Source organism: Antedon bifida, chromosome 4, assembly GCF_963402885.1.
Source record: "Antedon bifida chromosome 4, ecAntBifi1.1, whole genome shotgun sequence".
Lineage (NCBI taxonomy): Eukaryota > Metazoa > Echinodermata > Crinoidea > Comatulida > Antedonidae > Antedon > Antedon bifida.
Window position 1 is genome coordinate 4467576 of NC_136229.1, and position 27294 is coordinate 4494869.

Below are 27294 nucleotides of genomic sequence, written 5' to 3' on the forward strand. Positions count from 1 at the left end.
GTTGCGTTACGTCCTTGCGTTGCGTCGCTAGTGGGAACCACGCTTAAGCAACGTAAGCAAGTGCTCTTCTAATAATTGTGTTTGCCCCCGGCCCCACCCTGTGTGAAATCAAACCTGCGACTTTTGCAGCACTATTGCGTCGTCGTTTCACACTTGTGATTACGCAATACAGCACTTTGCGTCAATACGTCACTGCGTTGCGTTCTAGTGGGAACCAAGCATAACCAATGACAAGATGATTGGTCAAATAACTTAAGTTGCGTTGCGTTACGCCTTTGCGTTGTATCGCTAGTAACAACCAAGCTTAAATATGTACGTGCGCTTATAATAACACATCTATGTACGCGCGCTTTAACATTCTGATAACATTATAAACTGCATGTTATCTGTGGGTGTCTGAAAAAATAACCATCATATCAATGTATGACGTAGGTATTTCTAATCTTCTCTCCACACATACAATGATAAGAATATATTTAATAGAAAATATTGTACTATTTCATTAATAAAACCGCTTCATTTGATGGAAATATTGTGTTACGCCCACAGGGGATCAATTGTACTCCACGTCGTCGTAGTAAACTATATATATCATAATTAAATCTCGTTCACTGTCTATAAGGCGAAATTGATAACGACGAACTCGTTCTAGAAGCTGTAATCAGTTGTTTCTCTTCTGCAAATTCCTTAAGCGTCTTCATTATTATATTTTTAATTGTAGAAAGTGTGTTTGTTTGTTTTTATTTCGAACCCATACATCATACATATCATGAATAAAAACAGTCAAACGAAAAATTAAGGAGAAACATCTGATGATGAATTCAGGACAACCCAGTTAATCTGGTGGTAGAACAAGTCTTCTCGGATAAGGACTATAAACTATGGGTCCAGTGTACACATCAAGCTCATGTGTACTTTAAAGAACCTAGTACACCGTTCGAGACGAGTAGGGGGCGGGGGGGGGGGGGGGTACCCCGGTTTACTAGTACATCACAGCCACTGCTGATAACTGGGCCCTCTAGGAGACCAGTCTTTGACTGAAGAGGTTACTCAGTATAAAATAAATAACAAATTCAAATCCTAAAAATCGAATTACTTTCCATTGGGGTCGTATAGTCCGAGCGTACGAACTTGCAAAGTCCGAGTCGAGTTGGCCTTTAGAAAAGCGTGACCGTGGTTCACTGTTTCACTTTTTACAATACTTACCTTTTATATAAGGCCTAAGTCGAGCGTCGTGATTTTCCAATAAATCGTCTAATATATCAGATGTTGCACTAGTTAAATTATTTGCGATGGATCTGCAGAAGACAAAAAATAGTTTAAAATAAATAGATTATCCGAGCTTGTGATTGGCCAACTCACGTGAACTGTCGCTTGTGATTGGTCAACTCACTTGAACTGTCGCTTGTGATTGGTCAACTCACTTGAACTGTCGCTTGTGATTGGTCAACTCACGTGTGTGGGAACCAAGCTTAACGTTACATACAGCATATACAGGTAATATTATACACAAAATGAACGAAAGTAATCATAAAACGTTATAAATGTCGTACATTCTACGTGTAAAATTGATCTTAAGGGCGTTTTCACACATAAATATGGCCATATATTACTTATAAAACTGACACAGTGTAAAAGTATTGTATGTATATAATGCAAAGCAGATAAAAATAGACAGATTACTGAAGTTGATTATAAATCTGATAAAACGATTATTTTGCAGTGATTTATCGTAAAAAGGTGAATCAAAAGTTTTGAAAGGTCATGGAAATATTAAAAATTGTATTAGATTTGAATAAGTAGAAATTTATTACATTTTAAAGCTGAAATAAGAAACAATTATAATAAATTCTAATGAACTAAAATGAATATAATATATTATAATTTATAGAAATACTTTCTCAGGGATAGGAAAAATAACCACATTTAGGGTAATTATTAAGTTGGTATGAGATGCCATTCCTGCCTTTAGTAAAAGTTCAGGATTTGATATTATGAAAATCTATGTTAATCATTTTCACCTAGTTTGGTTATGTCCTGGTGGTATTATAGTACAATGTACAATAGTCAACAGATTCGAAAAGTAATCACTTTCTAGAAATGCAATAAATGGCCAGATTGATGGTAAGAATAAGTATTGATCACCCAACTAGTGAAAGTCCAGGTAGATTTAATACTATGCTAATTTTATGTTAATCATGATAACCTAGTTTGGTTATGTCCTGGTGGTATCAGAAAACTAAGATAGGTAATCACTTTCTCAAGATATACAGAGCCAGAACAAGGGTAAGTATGATGTTAGTGAAAGTCCAGGTAGATTTAATATTATGCAAAATATATGCTAATCATGTTGACCTAGTTTGAATATTTCCTGGTGGTATTATAAGTTACAATTATGGTATGATAGTCATCATCAAAGACTAAATGAGAAGAAGATTAAAAATTATTTTTATATTTAATTAATTGAAATATAACCAGGTAATCACTTTTCACTTATCTATCTATAGTGTTAGTATGGGACGCCATTTCCGCCACTAGTGATAGTTTAGTTACATTGTCAGAATAGAATAGCCAGATTAAGGGTAATCAATAAGTTAGTATGAGATTGCTATTCACGCCATTGGTGAAAGTCGAAGTGGATTTTGATATGCAAATATATGTTATTTGGTTGACCTAGAATTACTAATTTATGTATCTAAACAACTGTCGTTTGGCATCAGTGACAATTAAAAGAAATGTTATATCTTTAAATAAACAGTATTATATAAACTACGACACGCATGCTTGCTGTAAAAAATTCTCACCAAATGAGCGCCAATTTGAATCCAAAGTGGCTGAACTATTTTACCCTGATCTTATAAATAATAATTCTTAAAATATTTTTTATGATAAAATTGTGACAAACAGTGGGCATGTATCACGTGCATTTACTATATAAAGCTTGGTTCCCACTAGCGACGCAACGTGACGTAACCTACGCAACGTAAGAAAATGCCCTTCTAATAATTGTGTTTGCCCCCGCCTGCGTGAAATCAAACTTGCGATGTTTGCAGCACTGTTGCGTCGTCGGTTTCCACTTGTGATTACGCAATACATCACTTTGCGTCAATACGTCGTTGCGTTGCGTTCTAGTGGGAACCACGCTTTAATAGTGCGATCCGTACGAATCAATTGCAACTTCACAAAAAACGAAATTTCGCACAGAAAATACATTTTGTATAGACACTCTCGTCTCTCGTCTCACACTGTGGCATATGTTTCCTTTATTATTCATATACTTTGTAATATAGCATATTAGAATATTTAATTAAAAATTCCGTAATAAAAAATATGTAAACATAATAAAAGCAGTTCAAGGCCAAATGTTCATGTTATTAATTTTTTTTCTTCGTTTATAGAGTTGTTTATTCAGTCTTAAATAAATAATAAAACGAGTAATACAAATAATGTTTGTCAGCTGTTCCATATAAAATAGAATTTCAATCATAGTTAAATGTAAAGTGGAAGGAGCACCGTATCATACTGATATTGTTATCAGTACCAGTGTCAAGTACCTTATCAACGTTCTCTTAAGCTTGGTTCCCACTAGCGACGCAGCGTAACCCCACCTACGCAACGTAAGAAAATGGCCTTCTAATAATTGTGTTTTCCCCCGCCTGCGTGAAATCAAACCTACGATGTTTGCAGCACTATTGCATCGTCGGTTCCCACTTGTGATTACGCAAAACAGCACTTTGCGTCAATACGTCGCTGCGTTGCGTCACGTTGAGTCGCAAGAAGGAACCACGCTTTATCAAAGTTCTCTTACTTAATTGTTTTAATTGATTCCATTTTATCAATTTCTGGTCAATTGGTTTAATGTATAATAATTCCTTTAATGTTGCTTGTATGTTTTGGGTTGACCAACTTTAGATCCTGTCTTTCCTTACCGTTTTCTAAAATCTATTTTTTGTATTAGGCAGACATTTAAATAAATACAGCGTTTGTGAGAAATATATATATCCGTGTTTTAGTAGACATGGAATAGACCTACATAACGTGTCAGTTATTCAAACTACATAGTTTTGATAGCTTGTTATTCTTAGTCGGTTTTTTTTCATTTGCCTTTTTTTTTTGTTATTAATGAATAAGGCTATAAATAAGAGCTTGTCAATTTATTAGAGATAATTTGATTATTTTAATGACAAATTTCATTAGTACGCTCCTTAAGCCAAATAAAAAAGTGTTAACTTCACGTCTGGGATTTGAATTTTTATGAGGACTTTACCATAGTATTTGTTAGGCATAGTAGGTTATTGCAACGTTGCCACTATTTAAATGTCCAGTTGGCGTACGTTTACACACACCTCGGAATGCTTGATGAATGTGAATATGATTCTTTTATGAGTTTGATTCTGTAGAAATCCATTCTGTCATGATGCGTCAGCTTTTGTGCGTAAGGATAAAGGGCTAAGCAGTTTACTCTAGCGAACTTTTGTTACAAACTCTGTCACGGTTTTAAGAGAGGCTAGAGGCTGCCCAACTGAAGCGTGGTTCCCACTTTAGCGACTCAACGCAACGCATGGAAACGCAGCGACGTATTGACGCAACGTGCTGTATTGCGTAATCACAAGTGGGAACCGACGACGCAATAGTGCTGCAAACATCGTAGGTTTGATTTCACGCAGGCGGGGGCAAACACAATTATTAGAAGGACATTTGCTTACGTTGCGTAGATTGCGTTACGTTGCGTCGCTATTGGGAACCACGCATTGCGCAGTTTTACCCGTTGTAAGCAGAGTCACGTTGCGAATACAGTTTTCTATAAGTTCTACAAAACCAGGTCGACGGGCATAGCTTAATGTTTCTAACTTTCACTAACATATTTAAAATTCAGAACGTATTACAAGAATTGATTTTATAAACCAATTCAGCATGATTTCATCAAGTAGAGTAAATTAGTTGACTATTTACAATGCAATAGCCAAGATTCATTTCTCTGCATTATCCTTAAGGTGGTCTATCCCCAAATCATGGAAAGACTTCCGCCAAAGTGAATAAGTAGTATGTGATTAAAATGGTCTATGGTACTCTGTGCAACAACAATTTCAATTCAGAAATTCAAAAAGAAGAGTAACTTCAAACTATCATCATATCACTATTATTATCGTGAAATAAATGAGCATTTTTTAAAAACTCTTTCACTAATTACCTAAAATATACTACCCAATTTTAATTTAATCAAATATGTTTTTAGTAAAAACGTTTTTAATCACATAAATTTGTCTATCTTCTATTTTTTTTAATTGTTCTTTCCACAAAATCTTCACCACATTAGTTTTAATCATTCTTTAAAATACATTATATTATAATTATTATAATAAATATTTCTATATTTGTTATTATAAATATTATTTCATACTTACAATAAAGTATCCAACTTATACTTTTCATCCAATTAAAAGTAAAAAAGTGTTTTAATTAAACAAAAGTGCGTACAGTCACGAATGTACAACTAATTTGCAGTCTACCAATCAATATTTTTTTTTAACATCGTCCTTCTTTCTTTTTTTTTTTTTATTATAAAATGGTTTTCCTATCTATCAATCAATATTTTTTTTACATATCGCCCTTCTTTTATTTAAATTATAAATTGGTTTTCTTATTAATGTGTGATGATGAAAAAACTGAGTTTTAATTACATTTTAAAGAGAAAAAATGACATTATTTCGTGCAAATGTCGTGAGAACGTTACACCTGGGAGTAACCAAATAATAATAATGTGTAACTGTTGAGTTAGATCAAGCATTGGGCTTTCGTTAGTGTTAAGTTACCCAAAGTCTCCAGTTAGTGGCTTTGTTTATAAGTTATGTTATTTGGTCTATTCGTATGACACGCTATGTGTGCCTAAATATGTATCACATTTCCAATGTTAAAGCGAATCACCGTTTAACTTAGACGCTTGTGTAGAAACAATGTTTCTTTGCGACATATGCTTATCCCAGCATTATTTTATCTATCTGAATATTACTCGAAGGTTATTAATATACGTGTTATTGTGATAAAAATGTATTTCATGTGCTGTATGTAATTATGTTTTATTCATTCACGTCACTCATCAATACCTTATACTGTATCCACAGAATGTTTGTTTAATGTGACACTGATGTATTCTGAAACTGTACGTTAACATTAATATATTTTATCTGGTTTTTCTCCAACTAAATACCTTGGTGGTGGGAGTGCAGGCCTTTGTCAGTAAAACACGTTTAGAACTCAGTAAAAATGCACGTTAAAATTTAGAATAAAATGAGGAAACGCTTTTTAAAGCGTGGTTCCCACTAGAACGCAAAGTGATGTATTGCGTAATCACAAGTGGGAATCGACGACGCAACAGTGCTGCAAACATCGCAGGTTTGATTTCACGCAGGCGGGGGAAAACACAATTATTAGAAGGGAATTTTCTTACGTTGCGTAGGTTGCGTTACGTTTCCTCGTTAGTGGGAACCAAGCTTCATAGGTAATTTTTCTTTTATAAAGTCGTCACTATAATTAGCTAATGTAAACACAAACATGAGAATGATAATTTAAAATTTCTAGTCGGCATCCTAACGCCTTATCATAGAATTTTGATGGACATAATGATTCTTTTGTGAACAGCTATAAACATTGAACAAAGGTTATGTAGCTCCAAAATATGATGAGGGAAGGGACGTGAAACTAACACTTTTAGCCGTAGTTGTTTGATCGTTACTTAAGCTTGGTTCCCACTAGCGACGCAACGTAACGCAATCTACGCAACGAAAGAAAATGCCCTTCCGATAATTGTGTTTGCCCCCGCCTGCGTAAAATCAAACCTGCGATGTTTTCAGCACTATTGCATTGTCGGTTCCCACTTGTGATTGCGCAATACAGCACTTTGCGTCAATACGTCGTAGCGTTGCGTTACGTTGCGTCTCTAGTGAAGAAATGTTATATACTGTGCACATAACAAGGTATATATTGCAGTTTTAATTGCCATTTAGTTTTAACCTTTGAAATGAACATTTTTAATTTCCGCATATCGCAGAGTAATTTCCTCTCCTTTTTTTTAACAAAAAAAATAACACCCGGAAATATTGTCATCTGTTTTGTTCGAAATGTATGTCAGTTTATTATATTTTTTTTTTTAAATGAGCTTCTGTAGATTGCTTAGTTTGATCAGGAAGTATTTACTCTTCCCTGGTTGTATTTGTTTATAGCTCACCCTTATTTTATGCCTACGGTTTCCTGGTTGGATTTGTTTATGGTTTACCCTTATTTTAGGCCTACGGTTTCCTGGTTGGATTTGTTTATGGTTTACCCTTTTAATACTTTAGGCCTAACTCTTTAATTCCCTGGTTGTGTTTGTGTTGGTTTACCCCTATTTTATGCCTACGGTTCCCTAGTATATTTGTTTATGATTTACCCTTACTTTATGCCTACTACTCTTTAATTCCAAGGTTGTTTTTGTGTTGGTTTACCCCTATTTTATGCCTACGGTTCCCTGGTTTATTTGTTTATGATTTACCCTTACTTTATGCCTACTACTCTTTAATTCCAAGGTTGTTTTCGTGTTGGTTTGCCCTTACTTTAGGCCTACGGTTCCCTGGTTTATTTGTTTATGATTTACCCTTACTTTATGCCTACTACTCTTTAATTCCAAGGTTGTTTTCGTGTTGGTTTACCCCTATTTTATGCCTACGGTTCCCTAGTATATTTGTTTATGATTTACCCTTACTTTATGCCTACTACTCTTTAATTCCCTGGTTGTTTTTGTGTTGGTTTACCCCTATTTTATGCCTACGGTTCCCTGGTTTATTTGTTTATGATTTACCCTTACTTTATGCCTACTACTCTTTAATTCCCTGGTTGTTTTTGTGTTGGTTTACCCCTATTTTATGCCTACGGTTCCCTAGTATATTTGTTTATGATTTACCCTTACTTTATGCCTACTACTCTTTAATTCCCTGGTTGTTTTTGTGTTGGTTTACCCCTATTTTATGCCTACGGTTCCCTAGTATATTTGTTTATGATTTACCCTTACTTTATGCCTACTACTCTTTAATTCCAAGGTTGTTTTGGTGTTGGTTTGCCCTTACTTTAGGCCTACTACTCTTTAATTCCAAGGTTGTTTTCGTGTTGGTTTGCCCTTACTTTAGGCCTACACTTCCCTGGTTGGATTTGCTTATGCTTTACCCTTTAATACTTTAGGCCTAACTCTTTAATTTCATGGTTGTGTTTGTATGGTTTACCCCTTCTTTAGGCCTATCTCTTCCCTGGTTGTATTTGTTGATAGTATACCCTTACTTTAGGCCTACTCTTCAATTCCCTGGTTGGATTTTTATATTTTACCCTACTTAACACTTTTAGGATGTTAACCTTTGAATCTATTTAGAACTAAGTATTTTAGCATATTGCTGGATAGCCTATTGATACTTTACATTTACGTTTTTCAAATCGTAGTGCGTGAAAATGATGGCTAAGCAGCCAGATAGCAAATACCGGTAAAACATGCTCCCATGGGTAAATTATTCCATTTTCTATGCCACAAGAATAAATTATCCTAACAACACAGGATATAGTGGCGGATATATTGCGATATCTGTTACATGCAATTGAGAAATTCGATTTTAATATAGTAGTGTTTTCTCCATACGAAATAATAGACGCCGGTATCTATATATAATTGTATGATAAATCGACTTGCTAGGCTTATTAGTCTTGTTAATAAAAACATGTTCTAAATGTGTATACCCATTGTTAGTATTTGAACAAACATCTACTATATTCAACATCCAATCAATTGACATTCGTCAGTTGTTATTTCCAAGCCATAACAGATAGCCTACTATAGATTTGTGTATACAGTCATTGTATTGTTTAGGTCTAACTACAAATACCATCTTTCCCTTGTCACTTTAATGTGAAATATTTCAACAGCCACGCTAGTGTTAAAACTAATAGCCTAGTCATCTTACTTCATTAATATTCACTCATTAAAATGTTAATAATTACAAACACAATCTATTATATTGTAAGTTTACAGGCTGTGAATGTAATCTTAATTTACACAAGAGACCAACGGCTTAACGGCTTAGCATAAGGACGAGGTTTAAAATTAACTTATGCAGTCATTAATGACATCGTGTCAGTTTCGTAGCTTTAGGCCTAGAACTTTAGTATAGTATTTTTACAAATGATGAGGTAGTGGTCGAAATGTGTGGTGCCTATGTCTATTAATAATAATAAAAACAACGGTTAAAACTCACCCTTTACTTAGAGTCAAGACTGCCATATAGACAAACCATTTTGCTGAAAACATCTGCATAGCGATGAAGTTTAGCAGGGTAGGTGGTAACAAGCTGTAGAAAAAAACGAATTAGATATTACTACTTAGGCCTAACGAACATTATGACGTAAAACATTCATTATTCTAGCATGACTCTACAGTATTTCATTCCAGTAGATTTAAAATCAGGGAACCATCCAAGTAATGCCAGTTATCAATAATCTATTATTTCAGCATAACACCATAGAAAATACATAATATACAAGAGAAAACAAAAGCATCAGTAAAATTTAAAACACAATGCTCTTAGTTATAAAAAAAAACATATTTGATCGTCGCACGCGCACGGTTCATGGTACAACTGAAAACAAAAGAAAAGAAAAAAAAAAGCACATTCCCAAAGGTAGTACATAATCTCACATCATGTCGTAAACGAACTGTGTCCTAACATTCGGTTAGTATATACAGGTAATATACTATTCTCTAAAGATGTAGTGCAACGCAAGGCTACCAAGCCATTAATGCGTTTAACTATGCGTTTCAAAAGTAATGAAACGTTTGTTATATTTTTTTAACAATAATGGAAAGTAACGTTTTCCGATTAAAACAGCATAATAGTTTCAGCAAAATGTAACAATCACTAATATAACGGTAATGGTACTTATAAAACGGTGACAAAAAGTAGTCACACATTTGGCAAAGATAAATTGAACTCGGTGGATCATGATTAATAAAACATGCGTACAGTATAAGGTGAATCGGCTTCATCTTGGTAATGTATTCCTCCTCAAATAGTAGTACAATATCACCACGTTGTCGTCCCCTTCCTCAATGTCAGGTATTCCCGTAAGTTTCGTCGGTTTTAAACTTTCCTAAGAAGAAGTCATGTTGCCGTCTGGTGATTGTACTAACACGGATATCCATTCGTCGAAAGCTTTGGTTTCACCTTTATCGAGGGAGGACTGTAATTAGAATCGCTGTATTGATATTAATAACGTGATAAACATACGCTTGTATCTATACCATCGCTAATTGGTTAGTAAAAAGTCGGAACGTGTATGCGCATGACGATAGCACCTCAATACGTGATTGGTTGATGGACGTTCTTCCCGTTAGCACAATTTATCGAAAAATATGAACGCTAAGTCGCGTCAAACTGATCATCTGACAAAGGGGGCTTGTGAAAGTAATAAAATGTAATAGTCGTTGATTAATGATTTTGGCAATATTAAATCAATATTATTTTTTTAATTATAGCATTACAACTTCTGGTCTTAATGTACTATAAATGGGTTACGGGAATTTGATAAATTAAAAATGGCGCTCTACCAATGATATTACATTATCATGCAAATTTCAATACCTATAGCCTTAACCAATTATGTGAACTCAACTTATTATTTTGAACTATATTGTTAATTATTATTTTTCAAAAATATCGTCATCATCACTATCATCATCATCGTCATCATCATCGTCACTATCACCATAATCATCGTCATCACTATCACCATTATCTTCATCATCGTCACTATCATCTCCGTTATCATCATCGTCATCGTCACTGTCACCATAATTATTATCATCGTTACTATCACCATCATCATCATCGTCATCACCATCATCGTCACTATTACCACGATCATCATCATCATCACCGTCAATATCACCATTACCTTCATCATCATCATCATCATCATCATCATCATCATCATCATCGCCACTATCAACTTCATCTTCATCATCGTCATCATCATCGACAATATCATCATCATCATCATCGTCGTCGTCACTATCAACATCATCTTCATCATCATCACTATCATCTTCATCATCATCATCATCATCACCATCGTCATCATCATCATCGTCATCACCATCATCATCTTCATCATCATCATCACCATCATCATCATCATTACCATCACCATCACCATCATCATCATCATTACCATCGCCATCATCACCATCGTCATCGTCATCACCATCATAATCATCTTCATCATCATCATCTTCATCATCACCCTCATCATCTTCATCATCACTATCATCACCATCTTCATCATCATCATCATCTTCATCATCACCCTCATCATCTTCATCATCATCATCATCACTATCATCACCATCTTCATCATCATCATCATTACCATTATCATCATCATCATCATCATCATAACTATCATCATCATTATCACCATCATCACCATCATCATCATTTTCATCATCATCATTATCGTCACAATCATTGTAATCGCTATCGCTACACTCGATATTTGTCCATTTTAACCGGCAATATTCAACCATCACAATCAAATCGTCACCATTAATGTGTCAACATAACCAATGTTACTCCATCATCATCATCAACATTTCATGTCATCATCATTAAAAGCTTTACCATATACGTATACAATACGTCATTTTCATCATACAAGTTATCATTTTTCGTTTTCTTCGTCAAATACCACTATAATCGATGGATTTTTACAACCAACATCATCATTAAGTAATATTAATCATTTACCTAAATCGATCTCCGCTAACTATTTTCCTTTTCTGTAATTAAACGATTCATACAATGTCGACCATGAAAGTGTATTAAAGATTATTGTTAATTTTCTCGAGATGTTTAACCATGAAAAGAAGTCACAAACACATTAATATATTAACTTCACTTAGATATGGATATTTTACAACAAAAAAGTTAATAACATTCTCTCATAAGAAAGTGTCCATTTATACACTTGGATATTGGTAGAATGAATTAAAAGGTTTTTGGATGACATGGCAAAATTTTTATTGTTGATTACAATCACTAGTATGTTATTATTGTTTTTTAACAAAACATAACGCATACTATTACGTTACGTTATATTCTTTACTTTAAACCTTTCATGATGAAGATTTGTTGAAAACAAGTCGAAACGTCGCACACGTACGTATTCATGAATGGTTTAACGTAAAGAATGATAGTTAAAAATCAGATGAAAACATTTTCGAAGAAACGTATACTGGCCCGTTAAGGTTTAGTTATTTACCAGGGCAAGTTGGTTCCTAACATCTATAGTTAGCGATAAAGTTGCTATCAAATTAAACAAAATTGACTTAAATTAGTCTAAGTACTTAAGTCTAATGGACCCATGAGTGCTTATTACACCCGTACGTACACAGCTATCAGCAAAGATATAGTTATTTTCCTAGAACGTTCTTCTTTGAGTAAAATTAACCTGAGATGGTATAGATCTACATTGTAGCAAGTGAGTTTAGCACGTCGTAACAACCTTCTTAGTTTATGTATATACACACACGTTGGTAAAACCTAATTATTTACTGTGAAAGTGAAATTATTAAGCGATATACATAAATAATTGATTGTGAAATGATCTTTCAAAAAGCGTGATGAATAATAATATACATACACTTTACCTTATTTTACGTTACTTTTAGGCCTAATACATGAGATTTACTTTAAGAAGAGTGCGTGTCGATACATACGTTGCCATAATAATGTATATTGTGCTTTAAGGAATTATCGTATACAAAAGCATTGAGTAGAGTATTCGTCGATCTAAGAATATTCATATAAGTGTACTATAAGTTACCGTTGTTTTACATTAAATATATACTTTTTGGCAAATGTCTATGAATTATTAAATTAAAGGTAAAAAGCATACTTCTTGAGAATAATTGAATATTTATAAATTAAACCGGTTGCTTTGAATGTTGATTAAATTTCTGTAACATCATATGTTATTCAATTATGGTACTATGTCCTTTGGCATATTAAAAAGTACGTTACGCTAGTCATAGACTAAGTTAGTAACATTATCTAAACTGGAGCTAGCCAAATTGGAAATTCAGTTAGTAAAAAAATAAAGCATTTAATTCATGTAAAAGACAATAGGACGGAAAAAGGTGAACAAACGTCGTACACGGTTGTCAAATTGGGTATAAACTCAACATGCGCATTCACAAATATCGGCACTGTAGAAATTATGTAAAATAAAGTCTGTCAGTTTTCGTAAAATCTAACTAGATTTTTACTGAAAGTTCAAAAGGACGATCTGGAAAATACAGATTATTCTCCAGGCTACAAAACAGATAATGTATACGTACTTTGTCGTGCAGAATAGAACATAGTGCTATTCATTCGGCTTAAAGTTAAAATTAAGTAGACCTCCATGTGTCTTTATCCATAGCTGTAGGGTTATAATAGTATTACTCGATTCTTCATTCAGAAACAGACCAACTATTACAAATTGTTGTTATTAAACAAATTACTATGACTGTAAGTACATATTATGTGGCCTATATAAATGATTGTATACAACTGAACACATGTTGACATAATTTGAGAATCGACGCGTGGTCATTCAACTAATAAAATAAAGATAAGCTAATTCTCACGACATCAAGCAATCGCTCGACTAAAATCTTTCTAATAACAATGATTTTGCCGACAATTTTCAAGTAAGACATACAACATTTTTTTTTATTTTTAAGAATGATATCATCTCACCGATAGAGGAGAAATCTCACCGATAGGGGGCGGCATGACATGTCACATACTTTACTCATTTCTTTTTTAATTCAATCTTTTCTAAACAAAACAGTTGAATTAAAAACTTAGATGGTAAATGAGTTACCATGACCGTTTTGTTATTATTTACACACAAACAGCTTCTTCATGTTTCAGACCAGACTAGACTATTTTTAAAGTCTTTTTATACGAGAATGAAATTAAAGATGTATTGTCCCCCTGAAAAAAAATTCTTACACATTTTTTTTGTTTTTGTTAATATTCCAGATTAATGTAACACAATATTTATTCACTTTGACCAAAAATTGGATCGAAAAAAAATGTATTTACCTAAAAAAATTTGATTTTTCCAAATGGTCAAATTGGCTGCCAGCCAATGGATTTTTGGTTGAATTTAACCATTTGTTTTGTCATTTTATAAGTGAAAAAGTTTTTTTTTTCGTTTTTTTTTATTGGAAGTGATTAACTTTATTAAAACTACAAAATAACATATTCAAAGTCTGATTTATTAATTTTCATTTTTCATGTTTTTGGGGGACAATACATCTTATCAATAACATTAAATATGATGCTGATATCTATGAAGCTACAGTATTACGATACAGTAAAACAAGAATTCCTTATAAAGTTCAATTCTCACTGTAATTATTGTATCCAAATACTACCGATGCAGATCATTACATCTGTGTATATAATTTAATTTAGGAGATTAAATTATGAAAGCAAATCTTTAATACATATGAATCAATCAAACTATTTATTAGAATGATATTAGGGTAAAGGGTATTATTGAAACACATATAAACAATAAGGCCAACAGCCATAAGTCGCGTGCTAAAACGCATAGTGGGATACCGGACCGACAGACAGACCGATAGACCGACAGACCGACCGACCGACATAGTGAACTATAGAGTCGCGTCCACGCGACTAAAAATGAAGACAAGAAGAAAACTGTTTCACAAATGGTGCAAATATGTGGCCTCAATAACAAAAAAAGAACCATGTTGTAAGAGGATTTCTATTTTTAAAATATCTATTTCAATGCTTTTTTAAAGATGTAATGTCCCCCTGAAAAATTATTTTTAACAATTTTTTTGTTGAATATGCCATTTTAATGTCACATAATAGTTATCCACTTTGACCAAAAATTGGATAAAAATGTATATATTTGCCTGAAAAAACTGTAATAATTTAAAGCAAAAATATTCAAATTGGCTGCAAGCCAATGGATTTTTGGTTCAATGTATCTATTTATTTTGTCATTTTAATAAGTGAAAAATTGACGTAATTGATTAACTTTATTAAACTACAAAATAACCTCTCTGAAGTCTCATTTAATTAATCTTCATTTTCATGTTTCTGGGGGACAATATATATTTAAATGTATATTTATAATGATACCTTTGTTCGTTATTAATATTAATTTTATTGCACATTGTTCGTTTTTGTTGACGTGATAAAAGGAATAAAGAAAATTCAAATAAATAAAAAAAAAACTGTGTATTTAATTTCAAGCATGTATTGTTTATACTAATCAAGAAGAGAGTGTTGCTCCGCAGAAATGATTTGTAGTATGTATTTTAACTTGACATATCGTACCATGCTTATTTATTTCAGCGCATCAGAGCAGCATTAGCTCCTTCCACTGTTCCCTTTATGTATAAACTTTTGACTCTATGTGTTGCGTAACTGACTTTTTAACCTATCAATTCATTCACACTGCTGTAAAATTTATTCAAATTATAATAACCTTGTATCACTGTTTAAAAGATAAATAATAGTTAAAATACATCTCGATAATGACATTACATTGGCGCATCCGAAATGTTTGGAATGTTAAGTGATAAATCATAGCATTTTCACCTGGCAATGATATACGAATATGATTTTATGCGTGATTATGGTACTATAAATAAATAAATATGTGGTGTCATCCATCAGCCACAGTAGAACCTTAAAGATATATTGTCACCCTAAAAAAATAGTTAACATGATTTTGTTGAATATGCCATTTTGTCACATAGGCCTAATAGTTATTCACTTTGACCAAGAACTGGATCGAAAACAAAATTATTTTCCTTAAAAAAGTAATTTAAAGCAAAAAAATACCTATAAAAAATGTCTGTCAGACAATGGTTTTTGGTTAAAATTAACCGTTTATTTTGTCTTTATATAAGTGAATTTTTTTTGTCTACAGAGGTAAATAACTTTATCAAAACTGCAAAATGGCGTATTGAAAGTCTGATTCTATTAATCTTTATTTTTTTATGATTTTGGGGGACAATACATCTTTAATTTTAGACAACATATTAAGAAACGAAACGAGTGACAATATTATACGTCCTAACACTACGGCCAACTTGTATTAGGATACCGAAGGCAATTAATAAATCTAATTAATAGGAGCTGTACAATTACCTATTTGATATTGTCCGTCTTTTTGCGCGCCAATGTTAAACTCGACTCATTCCAGTAAATAGTAAAGTAAATTACACAAGCACATTCAGTAAATATATATGCCTTATCACTAACATGAATATGAATGCTCGCGTGTATTTCTTATACTTCTTACCAATTTACCACTGTTTGTGTTTTCCGACTAAAATCAATATTCTAAAGTTTACTTACATATTTTGTGAAATCCTTCCCATTTTCATGTGCACAGAAATAATTAGACTATAGTGCCGCAGATAACTGTAACATCAGCTGCTGCTTGGCAGTTGTCAGTGATAGAACTTTACAGTAGCAGCATTATGCTTACGTACAATGTTTAGACATTTTCATTGGTGTATAGGAATCGAACTTTGAACTCGTGGTGTTGCGCAAGAAGTAACCGTATCGTTAATGCTTGTTTTTTATCGTACTGATAAAATCGACAAGATGCTGGTGTTGGGGTGAGGATGATCAACATCATACCAGTTCTGTTTCAATGTACCGTACCAAATGATATATTTAAATAGGCCCGGTAAACACGAATGTTACATTACATTTCCATTATCTCCAAACTGCTTAAGCAAACATGATTAAATATTGTCCGGATACAAACGTATGAAGATAGTAATTAGCCTAGGCAAATCTTGATTTGTTGAATAATTCGTGAATTATAAATAATTCAAAGTTAATCTCAAAACTATGCACTAACTACTACAATTTCAAGCAATTTGAATTAAGGAGTACACTCGGCATGACATTTCTTTTAAATAATGAGGAATACCTTAAAAGTATCCTTCATTACGTTATTGTTTTGTTTTTTTTTGTCATGAATAAAATTTAAATATTTGTCTGTGTGTATAGATATTTTTAATATTTGATTCAGGTTTCTGGTGATCAAACTTGCTTTGTATTATTTTAATTAATTTATTTATTTATTTATTTATTGTATTTTAATTAAATAGGTAAACTCCGTCATACAACATGTAACATAACGCCTGTATCATAGAAGAAACCTAACCCTTAACATATCCTTTAATAATACAGGCATCACATGTGAAACATATGATATGCTGTATTACGGAATTTGGACAATTAATATTGTCATATGAAGATATAGCCTGGTAGTTTTATTAGATTGATGTGCTTTTATATTCATAAATGATGATAAATATAATGATGTAATTGTTCTATAAAAAATATTTTAAATTAATTTTAAAAATATTATTAAATGTTATATATTCAAAGCAAAAATGTGTATTGTAAGTGAGTTGCAACTGTAAGTTGGAACTATTATAGAAGTTGGGAACAATTTGCCATTTCTCGGGGAAATCAAGAGGAATTTATAGAAAGTGGTCTGGACTAAGTGATTTGTTTTAATATGTTTTTGAGTATTTAATGGATGTTGTGTATTGTAAGCATTAAATTTCAAATATGTATTATAGAAAATATCATTGAATAAAGGAAAACAAATTAAACTTCATTGAATCATAGCTTGTGTTTTAGGTTGAAATATCGTTTTTTTTTCTTCTGTTTTTATCTTCTGATTTAAAATAGTGCAGTAACACTATAATTATCCGATGGGAACATCAACATTGTTGTGCGATTTTAAACTATTATCTTATTTTATAGTATCATTTCTGTGTTTTCTTTATTGGAATGAACCCGTTTGTACTTTTAATTGGCAATCTTTTTCAGTCGATGTAACACAAGCGTGTTCTGTATTACTACCCATACAATACTATACAAGTAGTATTCGTTCGTTTGGTCAAAACAATTGGCAAAACAATTATTTAAGGGAAATTACATGAAAAGGAAAAACAATACACATAAAATGGAGTAAAATTATACAATAGAATTAAGCATTATTATATAAAACTACGCATTATTATATAAAATTACATATATATAATACAAGTGAACCGAGAGATGCCCACGTATGTATCGCTTGATCATTTTGAACTTAAGCTTGGTTCCCACTAGCGACGCAACGTAACACAATCTACGCAACGTAACAAAATGCCCTTCTAATAATTGTGTCTGCCCCCGCCTGCGTGCAATCAAACCTGCGATGTTTGCAGCACTATTGCGTCGTCGGTTCCCACTTGTGATTACGCAATACAGCACTTTGCGTCAATACGTTGCTGCGTTGCGTTCTAGTAGGAACCACGCTTTACTCGAGAACTAACGAAGACAGGTTGACCGTGTAAAACTGCACTACATTGTAGTGACAACGACAAACCCATAACATGTGATAATCAATAGATATTCAATCACAGCTTGTAATTGGATAGCCTATCTATATTAATCAAAGTTTATCGTTTCGGAATTCAACACATCTTAAACAGTATGGGCTTTACTATCAACGCGGTTGGAAATGTTAATTTAATTAACGATAGTACATAATAAGTGCATGGATTTGGAACTGAACATAATCTGTGGCTATAATTGAAAAACATCGTTATCTCGTAAATGAGAAATGTGTGAAGTTGTTTTCATCGTGTAAGAATAATTCTAGAATGATCACAAGATGACCCGTACGTTTATGTCGAAGATTTTCGCAGTCTCGATAGATTGACTCGCGCGCATTGCTCATATATATTATTTTACTTTCGTTCAGGTCTATCTGTCAATTCACAATTTTTATCTTAATTTGCAATCTCCATTAAGATATAACATGTGAAAAGCGTTGTGTGACAAACATGTGATGTGTCTATATACGGACATGATGATGTCATATCACTACCATCACTATTAAAGTTTGATAGTGTAGACAGAGCTTAAGAGAACTTTATCAATTTTAATATATTAGTGTGTAGAAAATTGTAATCATAAACATAATATTAATTTAAAATGTAAAACGTGTTCGAGTTTGCTTTACGATGTTTGCTAGAGATTAAAAAAAAACTTTTGTCGACGATCAGACATGAGTTTAATTACTGTAAATTTTTTGAAAAGAAACAACAAATCAATACATGGTAAAAATGGCTTTATTAAAGGGCAGGTGTTTGATTTGCTAGCTATTATTAATATTCGTAGCAATAACAGAATTCCAATGTTAAATATAATTTTGTTATTGTAGGCCTAATTGTACAAAGAGAATAGAAAGATTGTATACATGCAGACGCCTGTGAAAAGACAGGATGGTGATAATGCCTAAAATAGGACTTATTTTTAAAGATATTGTCTTCTAGACTTTTTTTATGTTAGTCCACCAGTCGACGTTTCAATTTTTGTCTGAAAATACAAGGAGTTTACAAGCTCAAGTAATATGCGTATGAAACACCATATGTGTCAAAACTCCGTCTGGAACCCAGACTAATTGTCCCCCTGATTATTTTTTTAATATGTCATTTGAATGTCACATAATAATTATTCACCAACATTTACCTGAAAAAATTAAAAGCAAAAATAGTCAAATTGTCTGTTGGACAATGGATTATTTGTTAAGCTGTTTATTTTGTCTTTTTTTAGAAGTGAAATCAGTGTTCTTGTTCGTTTTTCCCCAAGGAAGTAAAAAATGGTCTATTCAAAGTCTAATTAATAATGCAGATTGTAGAAATAAGAAAGAAAGAAATCTTTTTTTTAAATGATTTTGATGGACACCATTTTTAATACAACTTAGACAACGTATTTTACCCTGATGTTCTTTTAAAAGCCCAACATCTTTTACTTCAATTAACCACCAACTTCGTTGAGTTTGATTAAATGTTTGGACAATACTGCGTTCGTGGTAGGCTGCTGAAGACAGCTTGTACATTATGTTATGCCTCGAACCAACACACATCAACACGCAATGTATCAACATCTATATGTTAGTTTTGTTCAGTGGCGTAACGTAGAGACCTGAGGCCCCTGGTTTAGGAACCCTAAGTGGCCCTCTAGGGCTGGAGGCCTCGGGCATTTTGAGACATATTTTAATTTTCCTATGGGCACTGCTCAGAGGATCCCGTATTCACGAATCATACTTACGTGAGATATTTCCCTTAAATATTAAGTATTTCACTTTACTCAATAAATATTTAAGTATTTCCCTTAAATTGTATTCACTTAGATAGGAGACTTTCTTAACTTTAAGGGTAGATGTTTCCTTTAGTCTAAGTGTGAATGGTGAATGTGGCTAGGGCCCTGGGTTTAGCCAGTGAGCGATCATAGCCTTACGTCACTGGTTTAGGATGTATTCGTTAATTTACTGTACAAGCATTCACTAACTACACAAATTAAAGTACTTTTTTAAAGCGCAAAAGAAATAAAAATTAAACATACTTATCAGTAAAATTCAGAAAATAACACTACAAAAAATACAGTAAATTGAATAAAGATCTTATTTTATAAGAATCCTTCGCTTGTGATTGGTCAAAACAGGTTTATTTCAGTCATAGTCCCGAATTGATTAATGAACTCGAACAAATACTAATCTCAACATGTTAACACACTGCTGTTACTTTTAGCACAACATCTAATATGATATGCATAACTAACTGACATTTTGACATTTTTTACGACTCCATAATAAACGTAGCACCTATCATCACGCGCGTTTATCTAACCTAATGTCCGTTCCAACTCCTAAGGTGAAACAACAAACCGTGAAACAGGATGGCTTAAGACAACTTATGAAACTAATAATAATCCATACCGGTCAGTACTGAATGACCTGCTGTGTAAATTAATAAGAGATAAAAGTATTCGAGTTATTACGCTGCGGAATGTTGGCCTACTGAAGCATTCTGCGTGTGACACTCGTGTAGGCCTACTGTTATTCGTGCGACGACTGGACATATAGGACTTAGTTTAGGCTTGGTTCCCATGGCTAGGACGTAAGGACGTAAGTGCAACGCAAGCGAGTTGATCAATGACAAGCGACAGTTCGAATTGTAGATTTTTTTCGGAGCCAATGTTGTAATGTTGTCAAACCGTATTTATAACCATCTCTTATTGGGTTTTAGTGTTTTTCCCATGACAGTACTAAACACCAGCAAAAGTTTGATACTCCATCGCTTCATGATTGGTCAAATTATTTACGGTGTGCTTACATCCTTTCGTTGTGTTCTAGTAATGGGAACCAAACTTTAGGGTCGTCCTTTACTTAATGTCTTTCCCGCGTAATACGTGTGTATAGATCTTGTATGGAAAGATTGGATATGCTATTAACATCATTACCTTGGGTACAACACAATGTAGTTTTGTTTTTGCGAAAACGCATGTGAATTGTGTTTCAAGCGAGACATTAAACTATGGTAATCTCAGTAATGACAATAGTGAACACCACACCCTACTGTAGTTAGGCTGACATAAAGTAAACCCAAGAATAGTACAGTACAGCTTAGGCCTATTTGTCTATTTTTAAAAAGCGAAACAAAAAAACTCACGCCATTGTATACAATACAGTAACATAATAATAATAACAATATTATTATGCTGTTATTCATCCAAAATGCCATAGAATAAATTAAATAATGAATATGAATTGTATAATTAAAAAAAAAATCTGTATTAAATTATGCAAAATTAATCCATTGGAATCGTGTATTCAATCTGTAATGTATTCATATCATGTCAGAATGTTTTTAATCCATACGTAGCGTTCCCGTGAGTCTCGTGTGTGTAAATGCAGCGTCTCGATGATGAGCGCAATTGATAACGCATGTCTTCTGTGACGACATGATCTTTATCGATTATGGATTTAATTGCTCGTTGACTTTGAAAATGACTTAAATTGAAACAAATGGAGTATATGTACTAACTTATACAATAACCTTCCCACTTACAAGATACAAGATACAAAATCTGTTTGGCCTTTTTTTTTTTTTTTGGAAAGTAATTTTACGTTACCGTGCACAATGTGATGTATTTTGGAATCTCGACCTTAAAGCCCTTTTGGCTTATTTGAGATTCCACACATAAACGAAGACTTAACCAGGTTGTTTTGTCTTGATCTTTTATTTATTTTATGTGGAACAATAAAAATGAATGAATTGTAAAAATTTTACAATTTTGAGATTAGTTTTGTACCATAGTAGATCATTAAAATAATACAAAGTGATAAATATTTAAATAAATGAATACAAGTTACTATCTTTTAAAGTTTTTATTAAATAAATGTCATGCCATGTACAGTGTTGAAAATCTGAAACGGCTTTTGGAAATTTGTTGCTGTGTCAATCTAGCCCTTCCTGATCTGCTAATAATAATATGAGTAGATTGGGTGGGTTGAGTCTTGTATAATTGAGTTATTTTCTTAAGTATATTATATACATTTTAAACATATATGATCTATAGAGATTTTACTTCGACACCGATAACTTTGCTGGCCTTATTTACAATTCATTGAATTTTACTTTTACTGCAAACGTTGATATGAGAAAAACAAATACCAACCAAATCACAACTGATAATTCAAATGAATAATTGCTTGTGCGATTAGCCAAATTGCGTGGTACGTCCTGCGTGTAAACCAACTACGCATGTCGACTGGCCATATGATGATGTCATAGCTTGCACTATACAACCTTAAATTATGGAATTTGTATCTTACTTTTTCTATTCTATTGATACTCGACTAAAATATTTTTTATTTTTTTTAGTTTTTTTAGTTTAAGTTATTTTTATGTTTTACCATGTACAATGTAGTGTCTTTTGGAAACTCAGCCTTAACGTCTGTTTTGGCTTACTTAAGATTCCACAAATAAAGACTTTAAGAAGGCTTTTTCTTATGATTTTATGTGAACAATACAAATGAATGAATGAATGGAGAACGCACAATGGTGATTGATTTTTATAAGTTATACGCATAATGTTGGTGTAGTAGGCCTATTATTTTGTTTTTGATTCATCCCATGAAGTAAACTCGAAAGCTAGTAGGTAGGCCCTAATCAAAGCTTCGTTCATTGGGTCCAAAATAGGAACTCGTTATATGCCTACTGTAAGCAGGCCTAATAATTGTCGTATTCGAATGGGAACTTTCGTTGTCAACGTAAAGATTCGTTGAGTACTTTTTGTTTTCGAATGGTAAATTTTAAACAGATTGTGCTCAACAGAAAGTCATTCGTTGACAACGCAAGTTGAGAACAATCTCAACGCTCAAAATACTCCGCTAAATAAGTACTCAACGGAAATACTATACTCAACAGTAAAAGTCCCAATCGAATATTACGACAATGTCGTATGTCGAATGTAATCGCATCGCACCATAAACAAACTGATTTGGGCTTGATGTGAACACACACCTTAATGTAGAAAGTACATTCCCCGTGTAATTCATGACACGTGTGAGCGTCCTAATTTGACAAATAATGTCTTTTTAAAAGCTTATGTGAATCCTGGCAAACAACTATCACATTACCTCGGAGTAATCAAATGACAAACGTGCCAAATATGGTAGTGATATGACGTCATCGTGTCCATATAAGGGCACATCACATTTTTTTTTGTCGCAAAGCTTTACTGACTAATAGGATTCATGCGACAATAAGTCTGCCTTATGAGTGTTAGGCCAAAATGTTATTATCAATACTATATAATAATAAGAGCACAGGCCCGTAACTATTTATAGAACGTACCGTACCATATACTGCTATAGTATATTTCATAATAGAAAATAAAGAGCAGAATATCAAAATCTTCCCTGCATGATTTTTTCAAGCATAAAATATAGCACTGACAATGTTAGTGGAAAACTGCCCCAAGTATCTAGTTATGTGTTGTGTTGCTATACGTATGACACGCCAAATGTAAAAAAATTGTTTTGACCAATATCAAACTGTATCGCCATCTATTTGTAGTGTTTACAATTACTTATAGACCTAACTTAATATTTTCTTTCTAAGTGGGCTATCAGTTAGCATCGGAAAGCATATTCCGATGTAACATTATATGTATAATAAAATCTAAATTATATACTTATGATATGGTTGACATCAATGTTGTGTAAAATAATTTGATCATACCATGTATATTGACACGAACTCTTTACACCGTCTGTGACGGTTAAATTGAATTAGCAGACCACTATCTGTTTTATAGAATTCATTAGCCTATGGCATACATCAACATAAACATAGTATAATCAGTACACAAAATGGACAGCTGTGTTGATAGAAATGTAGCATAATGCATAAATATTCTTAGTGGTACCGTCACCGTCATAATTTGACCAATCACAAACGATGGGTATTAGAACTGTCTGGCTAACTTGCTTGCGTTGCGTCTACGTTCTTGCGTTGCGTCTACGTCCTTACGTTGCGTCTACGTCCTTGCATTGCGTATCTGGGTAGTAGTGTTATGATAACGTTGATATCATCGGAGATACAGTCTCATTTGAGATACCCCTATAAACGTTGCTAAATTTCTTTGCTATTGGGAGTACATTCTGTATAACATGAAACACCCGAACGTGTCCCTATTATATAATTATCACTTCCGTATCATATTGATTGTATCTACGGTACTGTTTTCCGTTTCGATACAAACATCATGTTTTGTATAAGGCGCGATCGATGAAAGAAGGAAACAAAATCTTTTGTTTTCTTATAACTGCAGTATTATCTGCAGCACGACACGTGCATTAATAAGAATTTCCAGAATATATACGACTATGTGTTTATTAAGTAAACCATTTTGAGACAACTAAAAACAAAATATAAATTAAAAAAACGAATAAAATTCGTTTTCCTCATGAAATCAGTTTCTGTCGATTTTACGACATGTTACACAACACAATTCTTTGCGCCACACAATTATAGTCGATGGATAGAAAACGTCTGAAAAGATTTTACCCAACAATAATAAATGTAAAGTGCTTTGTCGACTATTAATTATACCCGGACATATCGCTGTTAGCATGAGAAATGCGACGATGCTAAACAGTATCATGCATAGTTTTATGACATTAGACACACTCGACTGCGCCTCTTTTAGGTGAGAAAACTAAGAATCCAAAGTATGAAGTTTAAATGATCTATATGATTCCCATTTTTGCTGTCGAAATGCACTACGAATTCATTTGCATAATTGTGACTACTACCTTGTCAGATTTACTGTTGAAACAAATTACAAACTCATTTGCATATCGCAACTATCTGTGATCTGTGAAGGAGACACGGGAGTATGTACGAGCAAGGTAGATTGTCTGTTACGCGAGTGTATTTAAAAAAAAAGTGTAATCTGCGATGCACTAGTGCGCTTTCTGTATTAACTTTACGCGGGGTATCTACCGTTACAAATGTCTGATAAGGTTGAGAGCTAGTTTTTTTTTAAACATAATATTTCTTGATAATTGAAAGTTGGCCAACCATACAATGAAGTATGTACATGACGGAGTGGGCTTTAATACCAATACCAATTCTAACTTTTAAAAGTTGTTTTTTATCAAAGATCCACTAGCGTAGCTCAGTCACACTATAAAACTGTTTGTGAAAAAAAAATGTGATGTGCCCATATTTGGACATGATGATGTCATATCACTACCATATTCGGGCATATCACTACCATATTTGGACACATCACACTTTTTGTCAAACTTGGATAGTGTAGACAGAGCTTAACAGTTTATCTTGTTTTTTTATATAGGCCTACATTTCATTCTCTGTATATCAACATATGGCATATGTGTCCTAGGTAAATTATGTAAGTAGGAGTATTAACTGATGTACCATCGGGTCGCTCCCCATATTACCTTACTAAAACCCTAACACCTAATTATATTAGGAGAGTATTCATTGTCAAAAATGTTTTTTAAATAGGCCATTTTTCCTCTTACAAACGGTTAAACGGTAAAATTTAACCATAAACCCACATTGAAAGGAAGTAAAGCTGACTATTTTTTGCTTCAAAGGTTTTCATGTAAATATTTTGTTAGCAAATTTTTAGTAAAAGTGAATAACTATTTTATGACAATAAAATGATATAGAGGCCTATTCAAAACTACACATTTGAACATTATTTTTCTAGGGAGATAGTATATCTTTTTTATTAATTGTTTTGTCAATATATCCTACTAAAAAATCTACCAATGTAATTGTAGGTAATCAGTCGTTGATACTAAATCCTATTATGGACAATAAGGTTTTGTGCTGGTCTATACAATGAAATTGAATACCGTTTTTATTAATTAACATACATGTACCTTGGCGGTATCAAATCACAAATTATCATAACATAGATAATTTTCTCCTAGGTCTAGTTTATTTACAATTTAATTATATAATTATTATTTTGAAACGTTCGTATATTATAGTTAATTATTTGTATAAAAGTAGCATAATTAGTATTGGAGAAATATTTCAATAAATACATTATGCATAAGTGGAAGTTAATTGTACGTAAGTCAAAACAAGAATAAAGTGACGTACTTGGGATGTCATCAGATTTTCATCAGGAACTGACTGATGGTTTACGTTACAAGTATGTATTGATCTTTTTTTTTGGCTTACGTACAATTAATATCAGCTTATTAGACTGCAGAAGTCAGATGAAATTATTCCAACAAATAAATCACAGATTTAGCATCTTTAAGAAAACAAAAATGATTCCTTCTAAACAGGCATAATTATTATAATTATGTAATTCTAATCTTAAACGTTGTGTAGTACACTGTTAACCTATAACACTTTGTCATTTACCTGAAGATCCATGTCAACCTTTCACCTATGATTTTCACCTATATTATTACCTATGGTTCATGTCGCTTACCTTTGACCCATGTCACCTACATATGACCCATGTCACACCTATGACCTATAACACTTTGTCATTTACCTATGATCCATGTCAACCTTTCACCTATGACTTTCACCTATATCATTACTTATGATTCATGTCGCTTACCTTTGACCCATGTTACCTATGACCCATGTCACACTTATGACCTATGTCACTTACCTACGACCTATAACATTTACCTACGACCTATGTCACTTGAAAATGACCTACTTTATCGGTGACCTATGCCATTACTTATAAATCAATCATTGAAGATATAAGAATATTATTCTTTTTTTTTTTATTAAATGTTTCATTATTTCCATTG

At 32.9% G+C, this 27294-nt stretch overlaps 1 protein-coding gene across 2 annotated transcripts in view; it reads right to left on the minus strand.

Moving 5' to 3' along the window:
* The window catches only part of LOC144839955 (glycine receptor subunit alpha-2-like), a 42510-nt gene that overhangs the window by 13514 nt on the left and 1702 nt on the right, over positions 1-27294 (minus strand). Inside the window, exons 1-3 of one of the 2 annotated variants that reach the window (XM_078695551.1) lie at positions 10035-10311; positions 9270-9362; positions 1207-1298 (exon numbers count right to left, since the gene is read on the minus strand). In XM_078695551.1, the coding sequence (XP_078551677.1) occupies positions 1207-1298; positions 9270-9362; positions 10035-10057 (208 nt within the window). In that variant the 5' untranslated portion in view covers positions 10058-10311. Of the gene's footprint in view, positions 1-1206; positions 1299-9269; positions 9363-10034; positions 10312-27294 lie in introns of those variants that run through there. The other variant, XM_078695552.1, reaches the window with a different exon arrangement.